General features: G+C 35.3%; 1 protein-coding gene across 4 annotated transcripts in view; it reads left to right on the forward strand.

Moving 5' to 3' along the window:
* The window catches only part of LOC149565343 (uncharacterized), a 204,844-nt gene extending 202,117 nt beyond the window's left edge, over window positions 1-2,727 (forward strand). For 2 of the 4 annotated variants that reach the window (XM_089818861.1, XM_089818862.1), the window contains exons 9-11: window positions 1,816-1,976; window positions 2,161-2,224; window positions 2,349-2,727. In XM_089818861.1, coding sequence (XP_089674987.1) covers window positions 1,816-1,976; window positions 2,161-2,224; window positions 2,349-2,369 — 246 coding nt within the window. In that variant the 3' untranslated portion in view covers window positions 2,370-2,727. Of the gene's footprint in view, window positions 1-1,815; window positions 1,977-2,160; window positions 2,244-2,348 lie in introns of all 4 variants that reach the window. The other 2 variants (XM_089818863.1, XM_089818864.1) reach the window with 1 other exon arrangement.
* Window positions 2,728-18,828: the final 16,101 nt, after the last annotated feature.

Raw genomic sequence — 18,828 nt, forward strand, 5'->3', positions numbered from 1 at the left:
AGTGTGAACTGAATGTTAAAGATTCACAATCATTAACGATGTCCTTCTATGGTGCCGACTCTCGATGATGTTCATTAGACCTCGTACCATATTCCCTAATTATTTAGGAATTGAGATTTAGAATTGTGGGGTCCAATCAACAATCACAAGTCATATCCTTATCAAATTTCAATCCTCCCGTGGTTATCAATATAGTTTTATAAATGTTTTCAAATGACCAAATCCTTTGGGCATTTGAATGGAATGTAAAAGGCTTTGCATGGTTTACTAGATACAGCACATGGATGGTACTCAATACTTCTGTTATTTTACCACATCTGCAAGTTACTATGACATCTCTTAACCCTTAGTTTCTCCATTGACAAAGTTGAACTTTGAACTCTGAATCATAAAACTGAACTTCTGAACTTGAACGTAGAATCTGAAACTCGGAAACTGACTTTGGGCTCGAACCTTGATCTTTAATGGTGTGCCTCTGACGAATCCAGATTCTCAAACTGAACCTCTGAATCCTGCCCTTTTGAATCATTGATGTTGAACCTTCAAACTTTGAATATTTGAACCTGAACTATAGGACCTCCTTGAAACATTACTCCTGCATTGAACATCTGAACTGGCGAATTCTGAACCTCGTACTTGAACCTCTGAACTTCGAGGTTCAAAGTTCAAGTTCAATATAAATTCAAAACACCACCTTCTTTACAGATCAAGATTTACAACAGCATCATTAGCATAAAAATCACCAGAAATTCTTCCTATGGGGAAAATTTGAAGTTTAAAACTCCGGTGTGAAAGCATGCTAACAGTATGCAAAATTTCCTAGGAAATCAGGGATACCAATGAGAGATTTTCAAGTTTCTTTGTTTCAGTGGTGCAAGGTTGGGTGACAGCCATATCATCCATTGAGTAGGCTGTCCCTCATTTCGAAATCTTAATAGCTTTGGAGGACCAACAGTCTTCATATTAGGGAGCTATGGTTTATAAAAGTACCAGAAGCATTGTAAAGGGTACTATAGTTTCAAAGACACATTCGTGTAGAATTAAGCACCCAAAATGAGAAAAATATGTAAAGCTGGAGGCTAAAATGTCAGAATGCAGAACTATCAATTTCTGTAGGTGATTAGAAAAGTGCTTGGGTATCATTCCTTGATGTTGTAAGTTGCCTCATTGAACAAAGCATTGGTTTTGCATGGACCCAGCAAGCTAGAAACAATTCATAATATCCATAAACTCTTTGAATCTCCTTTCTTTTCAACTTCTAGTAACTTCTAAAATTCCAAATAGGTCCAAGTAGAGCCTATTAGTCCATTGTAAATGCCTTAAGGGGCAACATAGAAGGAATTAGAAATGGATACTAAGAGTATTCTAGTGTTTGCAATGAGCAGTAGACTGTTTTATTTGAAATCGGAGCTTGATATCTGTGTGTGTGAGAGACCTGTGTATAATCCTAGGGACTGAGGTTAGTTGTTTCAGATTGGTTGTATTCTCAAGAGGCCTAAGATTTTATTTTCCAATGAAGTTAGTAAGGAGGTTATTTTTCTCACTTATAATTTTTCTGGAATTTTCTCCTAGAAATCAGGTTCTCTAGGGTAAAATTCTTGTATTTCCTCTGATTGCCCTGGCTATTATTTTTCCCGTTCTTTGCTATGTTTAAGTGCCAAAAATGTTCACCATTAATTTCCCTGATTTAGATTTGTATGTTCGTAAACATTGCGTGTTATATAACATCAATCTGTTATCCCTTTAAATATTCCTTGTCTACATTTTTTCTGGCATTCCTTTAATGGTTTACGTAACACTTCTCATGTTCGACAGATAAGCACCAATATCATGCGGAAGTACTCCGGCCCATTTGATATTTGGGTTTCAATTCTTTATCTATTCTTGCTTGAGAAAGAAGAGTCTTATTGTGTATTCAACAAATATCCTCATATATGCTTCTCAGCAATGGGACAACATAAGAGTCAGTGGATCTGGTATGTTCCTCTTTTGTCAAGAATTTCATAGAATTTGTATTTCTAAGTCATTTTTTGCAGTGTGTTATTAGTTGTCCTTTGAGCATAATTTTCTCCAATGGTACAATTAGTGATTTCTGCTATATTATACTTTGAGCTTAACAAGCATGCCTTTTTCTTTGTGGAATATGGTTTTAATGTGCAGGTATCGAAAGCTATTTGTGATCTTCTCTAGTTACACTTATGCCAATACGCTAAGAAAAATCAGAGTATAAGCCCTTGCATTATGTATGGTGCACTTTCTCGTAATAAAATTTTCAAATTCATATAGGAAGCAATTTTATTTCAGAATTCCCATAATTTATGTTTGTGGAAGAATTTCTGTTTGTGCAGGGAGAAAATGTGAGAGCTTGAAGGCAAGGCATTCAAGTGTTCTGCTGACATTGACACAAGCTAATACAATAAAAAACTTAAGGAATGCCTATTTTCTTAGGAAAGCTGCTTTGATAATTTCTGTCTTACAAAGTCAAATTCATTGATCAGTTTGGAAGCAGTTAGGAATAGCGAATTACTTGTGTTGTTGGACTAAATAGATCAGCTCTGATCATTACAATCTCACTTAGATATCGCTGTCTTTTTTGGATATCTGATTTTGTATTTTCATGATAATGCAATTTTTGATTCTGAAGTGGACATGTCAACATAGAATAATTATGTCAATCTTTGCATACAATTTGGTGGTGCAATATAAATTTTCAAACTATTTTCTGCAGTTGTAGTCTAAAGTAGACAATATGTCCTGGGTTACAAGTGCAAAATAAAAGGACATGGAAATTAGTGCATCTTATGAGCCTTTGTTTAATTTATGGGTTTAGAAAATATGATCAATTATTGCTATTCTTTGACGGTGCAATGGGAATATAAAATGTCAACAGCTCCTTGTATATCAAGACACTGGCCCATTCCAATGAATTATAGATGTATGCATATATTGATGATCCTCATCCTCCCAAAGTGCTCTGCATGTCAAGAGATATTAAACTTGATTAATCGAAGATCAAAGAAATGATCTGATCTCAATTATATGATGCTTCTTATGAGTTTTTGGCAGTAGCAAATGATTACAAAATTTTCACTGGATAGTGGCAACTGCAATATGGAGAAATTCAAGATGCAAATGGTTTTATATATGTAATTAATTGCTCCTAGTGTGTTAATTTAATTGTGGATGTGTAGAAGAACTGAAACCACTTCTTGGTTTAATAGGATATTAGAACCACAAGGAGATGTCCAAAGTGCACATTTGAACAATTGAGTTTATTAGCAACCTTTTCCTTACCCCATTAAGATTTTTACTCTTTTGCAAGAGGCAATAGGTATTTTTTCATGGGAACACCAACGATTAAGAGAGCGTAATCTCGTATTTGCAATGCAAGTAGAAAGTTTTATATCTTAAATGTCACGATTCTTTGCATGGAGAAATGCTCAGTTTAAACGAGGACTCAAATATAATAAGCTTACATAGAAAAATTGGATTGCAAAGAGTGATTTTGTTCCATAATTAATAACAAGAGATGCAATGCTGAAGTGGGCATACGTTAAAGGGGTTGAGAGAGAGAGAGAGAGAGAGAGAGAGGCACAATGAATAATTTTGAGATAGGAGATAAATATGGAGAAGAAGTTGTAGGTAGGGAATGAATGGAACACTTTACTCACAAAGGTAAAGCACCTTGACTTTGCAAGAGGTCAGCCATCCTAGTACTATCAGGCACGTCTACAACTTGATCTAATGCTTATATGGAAGAGAAGACATGTTTGATAGAGACAAATATTTGACCATGTGCAACTCAATGAATGGATGCAATGAAATTTATGACTATATATTACTATATTTTAAAACTATAAACAAATGATTATCAACAAGTGCAATTGGCAAGAATAGAGTTGTCGTTCACAACCTTTTTAATCGTCCTTCATACCCACATGCCAAAATGAGAGCTTTCCATTTAGCATGTAAGCATGAACATGTTGAGAGAATGTCGTCAAATTGAAATGCTCTCCTAGAGCTAAATTGGAGAGAGGGATGTCGGTTATGTCAAAACCTCTATTAATGGGAGCTACTAGTTCATTTGATATGAATATTGCAGTAATTATAAGTTTCTTCTCCATCATCATTGTAGTAGGTAAACCCACCTTGTGAACTAAAGTTGATTTGGAAGAGAATGCTTTAGAAAAATGTTAGCAAAATTTTCTTTTTGTCACCTTAAAAATAACTTTAATAGAACTTTGACCAAATTTGTTTCTTTATCAAGTGTCAATCTAGTTGAAGCATTAAACAAGTAAGTGAAGGCCAATTGCACTTGATAAATGCAAATAATTGTCAAAATGAAAAAGAACTCAAATATATATATATATATGTTGTTTGCACAAGAAAAATATTATAGAGAAACTATAGCTTCAAATTCTATGAAACTATTTGGATCCAAACATGATTCAAAGAAAACCTCCAAGCCAAGGATATAATCATGGTTTATTACTAGTAGACTAGTCTCATGTGTGCAATCAAGAAAAGCGGGGAAGAGAAGAGGGGAGTAATAAATATATTAAATTGATAAATAGTTGAGTGAAATAAATTCTTTTATTTTATTTTTAGATTCAAATATTATTAAAGTCCACGCTTAAAAATATAATTAGTATAATTGAAAAATAAATTTCAGATTTAGAAGTTAAAATCATTAGACTTTTATATAAATATAATTAGATTCTTAAAATGTAGTTTAATTTTATTGCTTATATTTTATGATTTTTAATAAGTAATTTAAAATATTATTTTAATACTAAAATACTACATATGAAATTATTTTATTAAGAGATTCAAAATATATGAACAAACTTAATTTTTTTTCCAAATTGTCAATTAACAATTACGATTTATAACTAATTGTAGATTAACTTGTGATGCAAGAGCATCCTAGTGAAGTTGGCAATCCTGCATGGTGAAGTGGTTGGACCTTGGAGTTGGAGACCTCGGTCATAGAAGGACTGGTGCTTGGTCATTATTGGGCAGTTCTAGAGTGTAGTGTTAGCCGAAGAGCTCGGTCACTAAAGGTTTGCTCATGATCTACATTATTGCTCGACACTCAAAGGAGCTTGGTAGGGCTTGGTTGGTGGTTGTTGACACTTGACAAATTTTCTTGTCGAATGGAGTCCTTGCAAATTTGATCAATCAACTTGGTGCATTTAATGTGTGAGGAGTGTGCTTGTGATGGGGAACGATCGTGAGAGTTTGTGTGGACCTATTTGGGTCTTGTTTATTTGTCCTATGTGTATGTAATGGGTGTTGTAAACCTTCTTAAACATTTGGTATTTAATATATGTTGAAGGTCGACTTGTGGCTTAAATATGTATTTAATATAAGATAAGATTTGTAACTTGTTAGGCCAACTTGTGGCTTAGTTGGGTATAAATAGAGGGTCTTGTGGAGTCTTGAGCCATAATCATCTAGTATGGAGAAGAGGAGGTAGATGAGAGTGTTACTGTAAATAATTATTATTCACACTTTACTTAAGTTTACTTAGGATAAATGCATTATTTTATTATTTCTTAGGTTAGACACCTAGGAGCTTGTGTACTCATATGAGTTGTCTTGTTGACAAAACAAGAGTAACTCTAATTTAGCACATGTTGTCTACATCACTAGAATTTGCATAATCAACTGAGTTGTCATGTTGACAACATAGTTATTCGCACTCTTAATTAAACACATGGTGTCTACAACATAATTGTATGTGACACAATAGGCTTATCCTCTCATAAACACACTAACTCTTGTGCCTAATGGAGGATAATCCATCCCTGGTGGACATGTGCTTAGTTGTGAGGCTTATCATATTGCTAACTCCTAGACATTCTAGATGCATCATAGAGGCCTTTATATACAGGCACCTCTGTACTACAGAAGAATTAAATATCATATTGTTATTTTAATCATACTCTGTTGGTCTATTTGTGTTAGTTATTGTGCTTCTTGGTCTTGGGTGATTTTGCCTTTAGGCATATTCTTACATGATATTAGAGCCATAGAGGCGTCATTTCATAGCCATTGAAGACCGATCTTGCTTCACCTCTCTGAGGACACTTCGACTCAAATTTGGAGTATCCATAGATATTGAGAGCATCTAGAGCCAAAGTGGACCTTACCATTGCGTTCAAAGTGTTGATTCAGTGAAAATTGACTAAAAATTTGCCTATAATGGACCATAGTCAATTTTGAGGCAAATTTTTTTTGCAAATTGGCAACTGAATGCCCAATCTACAAATTCGGTTTGGTCATATTTAGATCTGTTTAATTTATTTTTTCAAATCTATTCTTTGCATTTTTTTTTTTTGCCATTTTCAAAGTATTTTTTTCAAATTTTTTTTAGGTCTACTGGGCTTGTAGAGAAACTTTTTGGTGGGAACCGGGTGGTGAAATCTTGGCCCTGCGTAGAATATTCTATCATTTGCGGCATATTCTTGTAGATGGAATATTCCTTACATATTCCATCCGCATTACATCGAGCGGGCACATAATAACACAATTAGCGGTCGAGCCTAAACTAGGCAGTTACCACTCCACCCATTGTCATTTGCATTGATTCAAGTGTTTAGTGTTTTGTAAAACACTCACTACTAAAACTCTCGTGCATCTCATCGATGTTTACATTTTGATCACCAACGTTTCAAATAGTCGTCGTTGGCCCTTCCATCGCTGGCCCTCTAGTAACTTGACCCCTGTCAAACTCCAGTTCTCTAGTCATGTTTGAAATAATCACTATCGGTGCCCATCAAATCCCCTCCAGCAGCGGTGATCTGAATCCACCTTCCTGCATGGCATAAATATCTCTAACCGACTATTGTAGATTTTAATCACTGGCAACTACAATAGCTCCGACGAAATTAACATGGTTTGCTCCCTATTGAATGCCACACGACACTTGTCGATTGTTCAAAATTAACATGTCAGCTATCGACTATTCTCCACATCTGCAAGTGCTAACTCAAGCCATGTGTCACAACACATGATGTCCACAACGACAGTCCTAGTTAGCAGGATCTGTATGACCAGTCTCCCTGACACATCATCAGTGTTCATAAAGCTGACATCATTAGCGTTCGTACAACTGACATCATTAGTCGTACATCTAACATTACTGCCACATGATCCAAGAAGGAATCTTTTGCTGATGTCATCAAAATAGGGGTTTAAAATTGACGGTCGTCTGATCGTCACTCAAAGGCCAAACTAAAGTGTTGCGACGTCCATTTGGACATCAAATTTAACCTTGCAATTTGCTTATCAGACCATTCTCCAAATACAGTTTTGATTTGACAATCTAACTTTTGGAGGCGATAACTTAGTCATCTAGACTCCAAATCAGGTGCAATTTTTTTAATTTTATTTTGGCTAGATTTTTTTGAATTTTTCAGTGGTACTATTATTTTCTGGTTTTGGTGCACGGATTTGTCAGAAATTGTAGTTTTTGGTGACTATACCTATCCAATCCTGCATTTTACAACTTCAATTGCTTCGTACGGGCTCATCTAGACTCCAAATTAGGTTATGTTTTTTTTTTAAGTAATGAATTTTTGTCTATTTTCTAGATCTGCAATTAGATTATACGCTTGTGTGGACAAAAATACCACTTTTAGAATTAGGTCCTTCATTTGCATTGTGTTGCGTCAAAATTGTTGTACATTGCTTAGTTTCAGATTTGGACTCCAAAAGAGGTTGTAAATAGTAAATCAGAAGTCCACTAAGGCCACAATTGGCAAGTGTCTATTGTAATCGCACTAAGTATAAAGTGCCAAAATCTTTCATTTTGGGGGGTTTCTTGATTGAGTGAATAGGGGGGGTTTTTCTTGGTGTTGTGTTCCTCATTTCCTACTGTTATCTTTCATTTCTTGCATAATGGGAAATCTTAACATTCCAAAATTAACACCACATAACTATGCCACATGGTCTATTAAAATATGTTGTAAATTGATGCATGATGAAGTTTTTTGATATGTAGATGGTACCCCTCCTAAACCAACAGGTGGTAAAGTATCTCAAAGTGATATCCATGCTTGGGAAAAGGAAGATAGGAAAGCCCTAAGTGATATTAGGATGGGGGTTGAAGACATGATCCTCTATCAGATCCAGAAGTATGATACATCCAAGGAAGCTTGGGATGCCCTCAAAAACCTATATGGTAAAGTGACTGAGGAGGATGTTTACAAAATTGAAGATCAGCTTGTCTCCTTAGATCCTAAGACTTTTGATTCAATACAAGATTTTATTATTAAGGTGAAAGAATTAAGAACAAAGCTTGATGATTGTGGTAGTCCTATTAAAGATGACAGGTTGATCTATCTCATTCATAATAAGCTGCCATCTGAGTACTCCATATTTGTTTCTTCTCACAACACCACAAAGACTACATTAGGGGTTGTCTATAAGAAAATCACTTTTGATGATTATGCTCAATTGTTAGAAGATAAACAAGCCAAGTTGCAAACAATGGGGATTCTCAAGTCATCAAAGTCCAAGGCATTGGTGGCTAATAATGAGGGTTCTCAAAATTCAACTAGTCAAAGCTCAAACAAAGGAAAGGGCAAGAAGAAGTGGAAGAACAATAAACAAGAGGATAAAAAAAAATCAACACCAACATCAAATCAACAAGGCAAGTCTTCCTTGAATACAAACAAGAAGGGGGACACTAATCAGGAGAAGGAAAAATGTGCCTATTGTAAGAAGATGGGTCATGATGAACATCAGTGTTTGCATAAGAAGATTGATGAGTTGAAGAACATCATGAAGAAACACAATGTGCCACTGCCTAATGCTTATAAGGAGAAAGGATCTTCATCTTCATATTCTAAGAGCAAAGGGCATGCTTTACTCACAAACACTGTTAGTCAGAGAGAATGGATCATTGATTCAAGTGCCACACATCATATGGGTGTGTCAAAGCGAGATTTTTCTTCCATGACACATTCAGAGGTACCACACATCTTTGTAGGTGATGATACTAAGGTGGAAGTTGAGATGAACAATGGAGCGTTCAAGAATGTTCTATATGTTCCTAATCTTACCTCTAACCTTCTTTCAGTCTACAAAATGACTCACTATGGAGGTGGAAATAAAGTTGAATTCCTTCCAGATTCAGTGGTAGTGAAAAGCATTAAGGATGACTCTATGATTGCAATAGGCGAAGCCAATCATGATTCAAGACTTTACACTTTCTCCTCCTTTGTGCCAAAATCAAATGCATAAGCCTTGTTACTATGTTCAAATGTAGAAAGTAAGTTGTGGCATGAGAGATTTGGACATCTTAACTATAGATATCTTTAGTAGCTTAGTAGCAAGAAAATGGTCAATGGTCTACCTCAAGTTCAGTTTTCAGAAGGAGTTTGTTCTGGTTGCTCACTTGGAAAACATCTAGAAAAAATGTTTGAAAAGGGGAAATCTTGGAGAGCACAATGTGTTCTTGAATTGGTTGATAGTGATGTGGCGGGACCATTTCCAGTGCCATCATTTGGCAAGTCTCGCTATGCACTCACCTTCATAGATGACTACTCTCGTTTTACTTGGGTTTTCTTCATGGCTCATAAGAGTGAAGTATTTGAAAAATTTCTCAGCTTCAAGGCTCAAGAGGAAAAGCAGTCAAGGAAATTCATCAAAGTTCTTCGAACATATAATGGGGGGGAGTATGTGAACACAAAACTAATAGACTTTTGCACTCAAGAGGGTATTGACCTTCAGCATTCACTACCATATGTGCCACAGCAAAATGGTGTTGCTAAGAGGAAAAATAGAACTCTCAAAGAGATGACCACTTGCATGCTACTAAACAAGTCGCTTGATCAAATCTTTTGGGCTAAAGTAATGAATTGTGCTAGCTATATATAGAATAGGAGTTCTCACAAAGTTTTGAATGATATAATTCCTTTTGAAGCATTGACTGGTAGGAAACCAATGGTTAAGCAATTCAGAGTCTTTGGTTGTCCAACATGGGCAAGAATACCTCCTCAAAAAACTCAAGGCATTAGAAGCTCTTGCATCTTTGTTGGATATGTAGACTCACATAAAGCCTACAAGTTAATGGACCTAGAGATGCATGATATATTCTATGATAGGAGTGTAGATTTTGAAGAAAGTTGTCCAAGCTTTTCTTCTTCAACTCCTCCTTCCTCCTTCATTGAAGAGAGTGATAGTGATAATAGTGACTTGGAAGATGTTCGTCTTAGACCAACACAGAGGCATTAGCCAATTGAGATTGAGGATACTCCTACTACATCTTCTTCCACTAGACCTAGATGGGCTAAGCAGACATTGGATGTGGCAGGACCATTGGCAGGGAATCCTTATGATACTAGGAGGACAAGATCACAACACAACTCACTCCCATATGCTTATATTGCAGTTTCTTTAGATCCACAATCATTTAAAGAAGCATTAGGTATTCCACAATGGAATAGAGCAATGGAGGAAGAACATAACTCTCTTATGAGAAACAATACATAGTACTTAGTCTCTCTTCCCAAGGGAAGAAAATTGGTTCGATGTAAGTGGATCTATTGAACCAAATTCACAATGGATGGAAGTGTTGATAAACATAAGGCTTGCCTTGTTGCAAAAGGTTTTTCTCAGGTACCTGGCATTGATTACATTAAGACTTTTTTACTAGTAGCAAAGATGAATTCCATTCGTTTGACAATAGCTATAGTAGCAGCTCAGAGATGGATTGTTCATCATATGGATGTGAAAAGCGCACTTTTGAATGGGGATCTTCATGAGGAGATATACATGGAGCAACCACAAGGATTCATATAGGATACTTCTTTGGTTTGCAAATCAAAGAAGTCTATTTATGGACTTAAACAAGCTCCCAAAGCTTGGTATGCCAAGATGGATTCCTTCCTACTCTCCAAAGGGTTCACCAAGTATCATTTCGATCCGAATGTCTATGTTCTTTAGATGGATGATTCACATTTGCTCCTTGTATTTTATGTGGATGACTTGATCATTACAGGAAGTCCTGCATCCATCATCAACAATGTTAAGGCTACTTCGTAGGACAACTTTTCGATGATAGACTTGGGTCTACTACACTATTTCCTTGGTAACGAGATACATCGGTATTCATTAGGGATAACATTATCACAACCCAAGTATGCTCTTGATCTTCTTGCTCGGTTTTGCATGAGTGACATCAAGGCTATAACTACCCCATTTCTTTCAGGTGTTAAGTTAGAAACAAAGTGTTCGACTCCACTTGTTGATGTGACTTTGTATAGATAGTCGGTTGGAAGCCTTATCTACTTGACACATACACGCCTTGACATCTCATTTGTAGTTGGCATGGTTTCTTGCTTCATGCAAGAGCCACATGAACTTCATTGGAAGGCGGCCAAGTGAATATTGCACTATATCCAGGGTATACATACACATGGGATACATTATGCAACTGGTACATGACTTCAATTAGTGGGTTATACAGACTCAAACTGTGCAGGGGACCTTGATTCTCACAATTTTACTTCAGTATATATGTTTCATCTTGGTTTCGGCCCCATTTGTTGGCAAAGTAAAAAGCAAAACACCATTTCTCTTTCATCAACTGAGGCTAAGTATCAAGGAGTTGTGAATGCAACAACAGAGGCTATTTGGCTACAATAGATTTTGAAGGAGTTTGGATTTGATCTACCTAGACCCATAGTCATCCATTGTGATAACCAAAGTGCTATTGAAATCTCAAAACATCTAATGCAACATCAACGCACCAAACATATTGAGGTTCATATGCGCTACATTAGAGAGCTAATCCATGAGTAGGTCATTGCATTACAGTATTGTCCTACAAAGCAACAGGTAGCTGACATCTTCACCAAGCCCTTCACAAAAGTCAAGTATATCCATTTGCAATATCTCTTGAGGGTGAGTGATTTTTCACCAGGGGGGTCACATGATCCTTCTCTTCTCTATTGTACATATCTCTCTTTTTTGGGGAGGGCTTTTCCCATGAGGTTTTTTCTCTTTCTCCATTTGTAGAGAGATTTCATTGCATTTCAACATTGCATTTGTACTTGGGTAGCTAACATGCCCTAGTAGCCAGGACCCATTATGCATTTCATCATAGCTTTTGTGAGCTTAAGTGCATTCCCCTAAGTTGCACATAAGGGGGAGTGGGGGGGTGTTAGTGTAAATAATTATTATTTACACTTTACTTAAGTTTACTTAGGATAAATGCATTATTTTATTATTTCTTAGGTTAAACACTTAGGAGTTTGCATACTCATATGAGTTGTCTTATTGACAACACAAAACTAAGCAACTCTAATTTAGCGCATGATGTCTACATCACTAGAGTTTGCATAATCAATTGAGTTGTCATGTTGACAACACAGTTGTTCGCACTCTTAATTAAGCACATGGTGTTTACAACATAATTGTACGTGACACACCTTTGTAGGCTTATCCTCTCATCAATGTACTAACTCCTATGCTTAATAGAGGATTGTCCATTCTTGGTGGACATGTGCTTAGTTGTGAGACATATCATATTGCTAACTCCTAGACATTCTAGATGCATCATAGAGGCCTTTATATATAGACACCTCTAGTGTACTACACAAAAATTGAATATGATATTGTTATTTTGATTATACTCTATTGGTATATTTTGTGCTAGTTATTGCGCTTCTTGGTCTTGGGTGATTTTTCCCTAAGACAAATTCTTAGAGAGAGAGAGAGAGAGAGAGAGAGAGAGAGAGCGAAGTTTGTGAGTAGAGCGAGTAGTTGCAGCTTGAGAAACAAGGATATTGCTTGGTGGCTTGAGATTACAAGTTTAAATTCTTCTTGGAGTTTCTAGTAGAGTGAATTTCGGCTAGCTAGGAGTTGGATCTTGTGAGATCTTGCAGAGTTACTATTGTAATTGCTTTGTATTTGGTTGTAACCCGGAAGACCTTACAACTGAGCATGTTGGATGAAAATCTTATGATCATATTATAAGAATTGGCATTTTTGTGGATCTCAATCTCTGTGTTGTTTATATTTCATTGTCTAGTTGATTGCTGGTGGCTAGGACATCTCCTTTGGGGATTCTTCTACTTTGTACTGCGTTATAGTATTAGAGCAAATATTTGATATGTGTGGAGATTTGTTCTAGAGGGTTTGCGCAGAACTTGGAAGATACCTCCAAGAAGAGTGGACTCTAGGGTGATTGAAGATCTTTGTGATGCTGTAGAAGCAAGGATCTCTGAGAAGGTTAAAACATATTTCAAATCTGAGATGGAGTTGATGAAGAATGAGATCATGTGGGCTATAGATGGTGTACCTCAACATGTGGGTATCAAAGATGGTTATGAGGAAGTTGTTGAAGACTTTGAGGTTGTTGGATCTAGTGGTGAAGATAGAATTGATCATGTGCAGATATCTATGGAAGATAGAGTTGGTTAGTCAAATAGATCTGACACTTGGTTGAAGCTAAAGCATAAGATGGATGTTTCTAATTTCTTAGGTACTTTGTATCATGAAGACCTGATTGATTTGATTGGTGAGATGGAAGACTACTTTGAGATAGAGGATATTGGAAGTCCACTCAAAGTGAGTTGGGATAGATTAAGTTGAAAGGACATGCTGCTCTTTGGTGGAAAGAATTGCAAAGAGATAGAAAAGAGAAAGGTGAAATGAAGATTACTCCTTGGAGATTGATGGTAACAAAATTGAATGCTAAGTTCATTCATGTTGATTGTGAACTTGAGTTTTCTAAGAGGTTGCATAATCTGAAACATAAGGATTTGTTTGTGAAAGATTACACAAAGGAGTTCTACAAGTTGACTAATTAGTCTAGGCATAGAGAAATTTTTACGCAGAAGGTGGCTTGGTACATTAATGGTTTGAGATTCAATATTTAGGATGAGATTGATATGTTGAATATTGCTTCTCTTGTGGATGCTTATCAATATACTCTAAGGGCAGAATATAAGTTGAAGATAAGAAATCAAGGTAATTCCCGTGGGAAAGAGAAGCAAGATCACTCGACAAAGGATAAATTGAGTGCATAAGATGAACAAAAACTTTTTGAGCTGATGAAGAGGACAAGTAGAGGTGAATTTAAAGGTACTTGTTTTCATTGTGGTGAAGAAGGTCACATATCTTTTGAGTGTTCACGAAAGGCTGGTGATAGGAGAGCTACTGTGGTGAATGAAGTTGAAGATTGTGTCAATGAACTTGAGCAAGAAGGGGAGAATCTGTCAGCTCGATGAGTATTGTTTGGTAAGAGGGAACTAAAACCTTTTCAAAGGAGTAATTTGTTCATGACTTATTGTAAGTCTAGTGGTAAAATGTACAATATGATTATGCATGGTGGCAGTACGGATAACCTTGTTGCTAAGGAGATGGTTCAAGAACTTGGTTTGAAGAGAATGGGATATCCTTGTCCTTATAGGATTGGTTGACTGCAAGATGAACATGCTTTGGAAGTGAGGGAGCAATGTCCAGTTGGTTTTTAGATTGGATAGTATAAGGATCAAATGTTGTTTGATATTGTGGACATGAAAAATTGTCACATATTACTTGGTAGACCTTGGCAATATGATTGTAGGGGTATGCATGATTGTTTCAAGACTATGATTATTGTTGAGAAAGGTGGCAGGAAGCATTCCTTGATTTCTTTGCAGAATGAAAAACTTGGTAGGAGGAACCTAAGCATTGGTAGCCGAGTTGAGTTGAAGGATTTTGAGAGGGTTATAGATTAGCATAGAAAACAAACCTATGGAACTCTAAAGAAAGATGTAACGAAGAAGAGATGAAACAAGGGAAAGAGCGTGCAAGTCGAAGACTTGGAGGATATTTATGTGAAGAAGCAGTTTGGCATTTATGTGTTGAAGTCAAGAAGATGTTCTTCCAAATCCTAAAAACATCTTTTCACACCTAGGGTGTTTGATGTAGGACCATCCTATAGTAGTTGGCAATCCTGAATGGTGAAGTGCTTGGACCTTGGAGTTGGAAAACTCTATCGTCGAAGGACTAGTGCTCAATTATTATTGGGCAATTCTTGGCTGTAGTGTTGGTTGAGGAGTTCAGTCACTGAAGGTTTGCTTGACATCTACATTGTTGCTCAACTTATATTTTATTGCTCAACACTCAAAGGATCTCGACAATACTTGGCTGGTGGTTGTTGATGCTTGACAATTTGGGCTTGTTGAATAGAGTTCTTGCGGATTTGATCAATCAACTTGGTGCATTTAATGCATGAGGAGTGTGATTGTTACGTGGAGCGATTATGGGAGTTTGTATGGACCTATTTGGGTCATGTTTATTTGTCCCATGTGTATTTAATGGGTGTTGTAAGCCTTCTAAGGCATTTGGTATTTAATATATGTTGAAGACCGACTTGTGGCTTAAATATGTATTTAATATAAGGGTTTATTTAATTTGTAACTTGTTAGGTTGACTTGTGGCTTAGTTGTGTATAAGTAGAGGATTGTGTGGAGTCTTGAGTCATAATCGTTCAACATGGAGAAGAGAAGGTAGATGAGATAGTGAAGTTTGTGAGCAAAGCAAGTAGTTGTGACTTGGGAAACAAGGAGATTGCTTAGTGGCTTACAAGCACAAGTTTAAATTCTTCTTGGGGTTTCTAACAGAGTGTGGATCTGGGATAGCTAGGAAATGGATGTTGTGAGATCTTGTAGAATTACTATTGTAATTGCTTTGTATTTGGTCTTAACCCATAAGGCCTTACATTCAGGCACGTTTGATGAAAATCTTATGATTCTATTATAAGAATTGACCTTTTTTTGTATCTTAATCTCCGTGTTGTTTATATTCCATTGTGTGCCTAATTGCTATGGGTTAGGACATCTCCTTTGGGGATTCTCCAGCCTCCTACTGCATCAACTTGTTCCAAAGCTATTGATTATAGATACATTATGTATTACCAGGAATGTAAAAATATATAAAAACGAGACCATATAATTATTGAACATGACAATTAAAGGATCACTCATTTCAAGAAAAACATAAGTGATGAGAGGAAGGTAAGTGATGAGAGGAAGGGCGGTTGGAAATTTTGTTGAATCATGTTATTTTACCAGGCAATTGAGGTGTTCTATTTTGTCTCAAATTTGGCAGTGAAAAGACCACATGGAAATGGGAAACATGTAATATGAATAACTTGATAAAATGCACTTGGAAAATGTATGTTGAATGAAGTCCAAGAAAATTCATGACTCTTTTTTGGGCTCTAATCCTTTCAATATTAAGGAGGTCTAGTGATGGTCTTAATTCAATATAGCTTCTATTAGAATTGGTTTGTAAGATCCAACCTAATTGTTTGAAGTTTTTTATACATATTTTGAGTATAAATTTGTTAAGTTGATTCATTTTATGTGCATGACGTTTTTAACTACTATGATTATAATTCATTGCCTTGCTTTTGTTCATGTTTTGTTGTAGACATTATTTTGAGTATGGAACTTAGATTGGAATTTTCAAAGCATTGAAACTTTACATATTGAAATTTAATTTTGATGAACACTCTGATGAACATTTAGAAATGTCTTTGCATACAATTTCAGAGGATCTCTTATGGAGGACAACCTTGCTTCCTTATGTTTTAGATTAAGGTAAAAATAGGTTTTGAGGGGACCCGAAACCCCTTTACATCATAGACCTAAAAGATATTCAAAGAAAGCCTAAACATCCCAAAAGGATCCAAGCAGAAGCATGTTGCAACAGAAAAACATTATATGTCTAGCAACACCAACAAAAAACCAGAAAAGAAATCAATAGGAACTTCTTAACTAGCCAAGGGGACTAAGAATTCCATTTCACTCCCTTTTTGTGAGAGTGTAAATTCATATCAAATTGAGGAAGGGCCTTTTTAGATATTTTGTGTCCTTATGTTACAATAGTCAAGAAGCTAATATTTTTTCATGAGAAGTAATACTCCATTGAAACATTCAAGAATATTTAGATGGATCATGGAAGTACAGGTAGATAGGAGTCACAAAAGTTTGGAGCTCAATGCAAGATTTTCATGAGATATTATAGTAAAAAATATAGGGCATGTGAACTGTTTGACACAATGCTTTGAATATATGCAATCTCAACCAACACCCTGACTGCACAAGTGACATGCTAAATGAACTTCCAAGAATTTTTGATGTGCACCAACTAGATTTTATGAATTAAAAACTTAATTGGGTATTGGAGAAACATATTAGATTGTTGCAAATAGTTAGTCTAGATTATCATTGGCATTGAAGTAGCAAGAATAGGTATTTTGGGTATTTATGTTTGGAATGGAAAATTCAAGTACCATGTCGCAACACCAAAAATTGCTCTAAATTTTCTACCAAAAGAGATAGAAAAGGGGAAAATTGTAGAGCCTCTCCATCTTATACATCTTTTTGCATTGTACTAGGTTCTAATTTAAGTGAATCTGATCCTGAGATGTATATAATTATCAAGCAAGAAAATTGAAGCCACTACATATTAAATTTTAAGGACGGGGCTATAGGATTGTGGCTACCAAACAAGTATTGAGAAGGCCTTCCAGGGAACAAATAGTATGTTGGCAATGGATCTATTACACAAAGTGAGAGGGTTTGTCATGCCTCAACAACATATTGTCTTGACAACAACAGTTTCATGTTTTTTGTAATCAAACTTCGATGTAAGAAGCTTGAGTACTTTTGTTGCTGTTCACTATTGTGCACAACCCTACATTCCACAACCCTTCCATTGTATGTAAACTATGCAAATTTTCAGGATAAAGATTATAAATTTGGATGATTGGATACCTAAAGCATTTTGGAGAGTTGCTAACAATTTTTCATTCATGAATGTGGTTAGGTATCCTCCATGAAATTTTGTTGTGTTTCACTTTTGCCAGAATTCTGGTTTGCAAAACTTGCAAGTTAAGAATTCAAAAATATTTAGCATAGTACGTGAATATTATAGAAGTTTGAAAGTATATACAAAATATTATAAAAATATATATTAGTACGATTATTAAAAATTATATATTTCATTTATTTATAGAATATATAGATTAGATTTAAATAAATATAAAATATATTAATATCATTGTGTTAGAAAGTATCTTTTTAAATATATTACATCAATTTATGAAAATGTAAACAAAAATATATAAAATGACATTAAAGTAAATACATAAATATAAATATGTTTTTCTATTATAAGATTGAGAATCTTAATAATACACTTTAATATAATATAGTTTAAAGCCTAGTCTATTTGCATTACTTCAATTCAAGAAAATAAAATGGTCTATTAAATTTGGGCTTGACATATCTATACATATGTCAAATCTATGACATGCAATAGTAGATTTGTCATTAAAAAAATTAATATAGTTTGAAATTTTGTTCAATACATTAAAATGTGTAATTTAGGAAAAGAAAAAGTAGACTTTGCAATAAATCTTTTCAATGTGAACTAATAGTCAATGGACCCTTGGTGTACTAGTGAAATTGAATTGTTCTTAATTAGCCCAACATGGATCAAGCTCTAAATAAAATAAGGGATGAGGTGGGGATTGTGCCCCAAGAGGATTTTGGTAGAATAGATATCCCCTTGTCTACCTTTGAGTCCTTGACTCTTAGTTGAACAAGTTTTCTAAATATTGGAAAAAAAAAGACCAATAGAAATAAAAAGGAATGAATTTTTTATAATTATTTTAAACTTAAATTTAATATAGATTGTAAGATTTTTGTTTGAATCTTTTTAATCTATGTGATGATAAGCTAGTGATAAACAAAATTGAATTCAATGAATAGATAAGCATTCTTCCCTTGGCAAGAACTAATAAATGAGAAGCAA

Source organism: Cupressus sempervirens, chromosome 3 (assembly GCF_028749045.1).
Source record: "Cupressus sempervirens isolate cs-2001-9-10 chromosome 3, ASM2874904v1, whole genome shotgun sequence".
Lineage (NCBI taxonomy): Eukaryota > Viridiplantae > Streptophyta > Pinopsida > Cupressales > Cupressaceae > Cupressus > Cupressus sempervirens.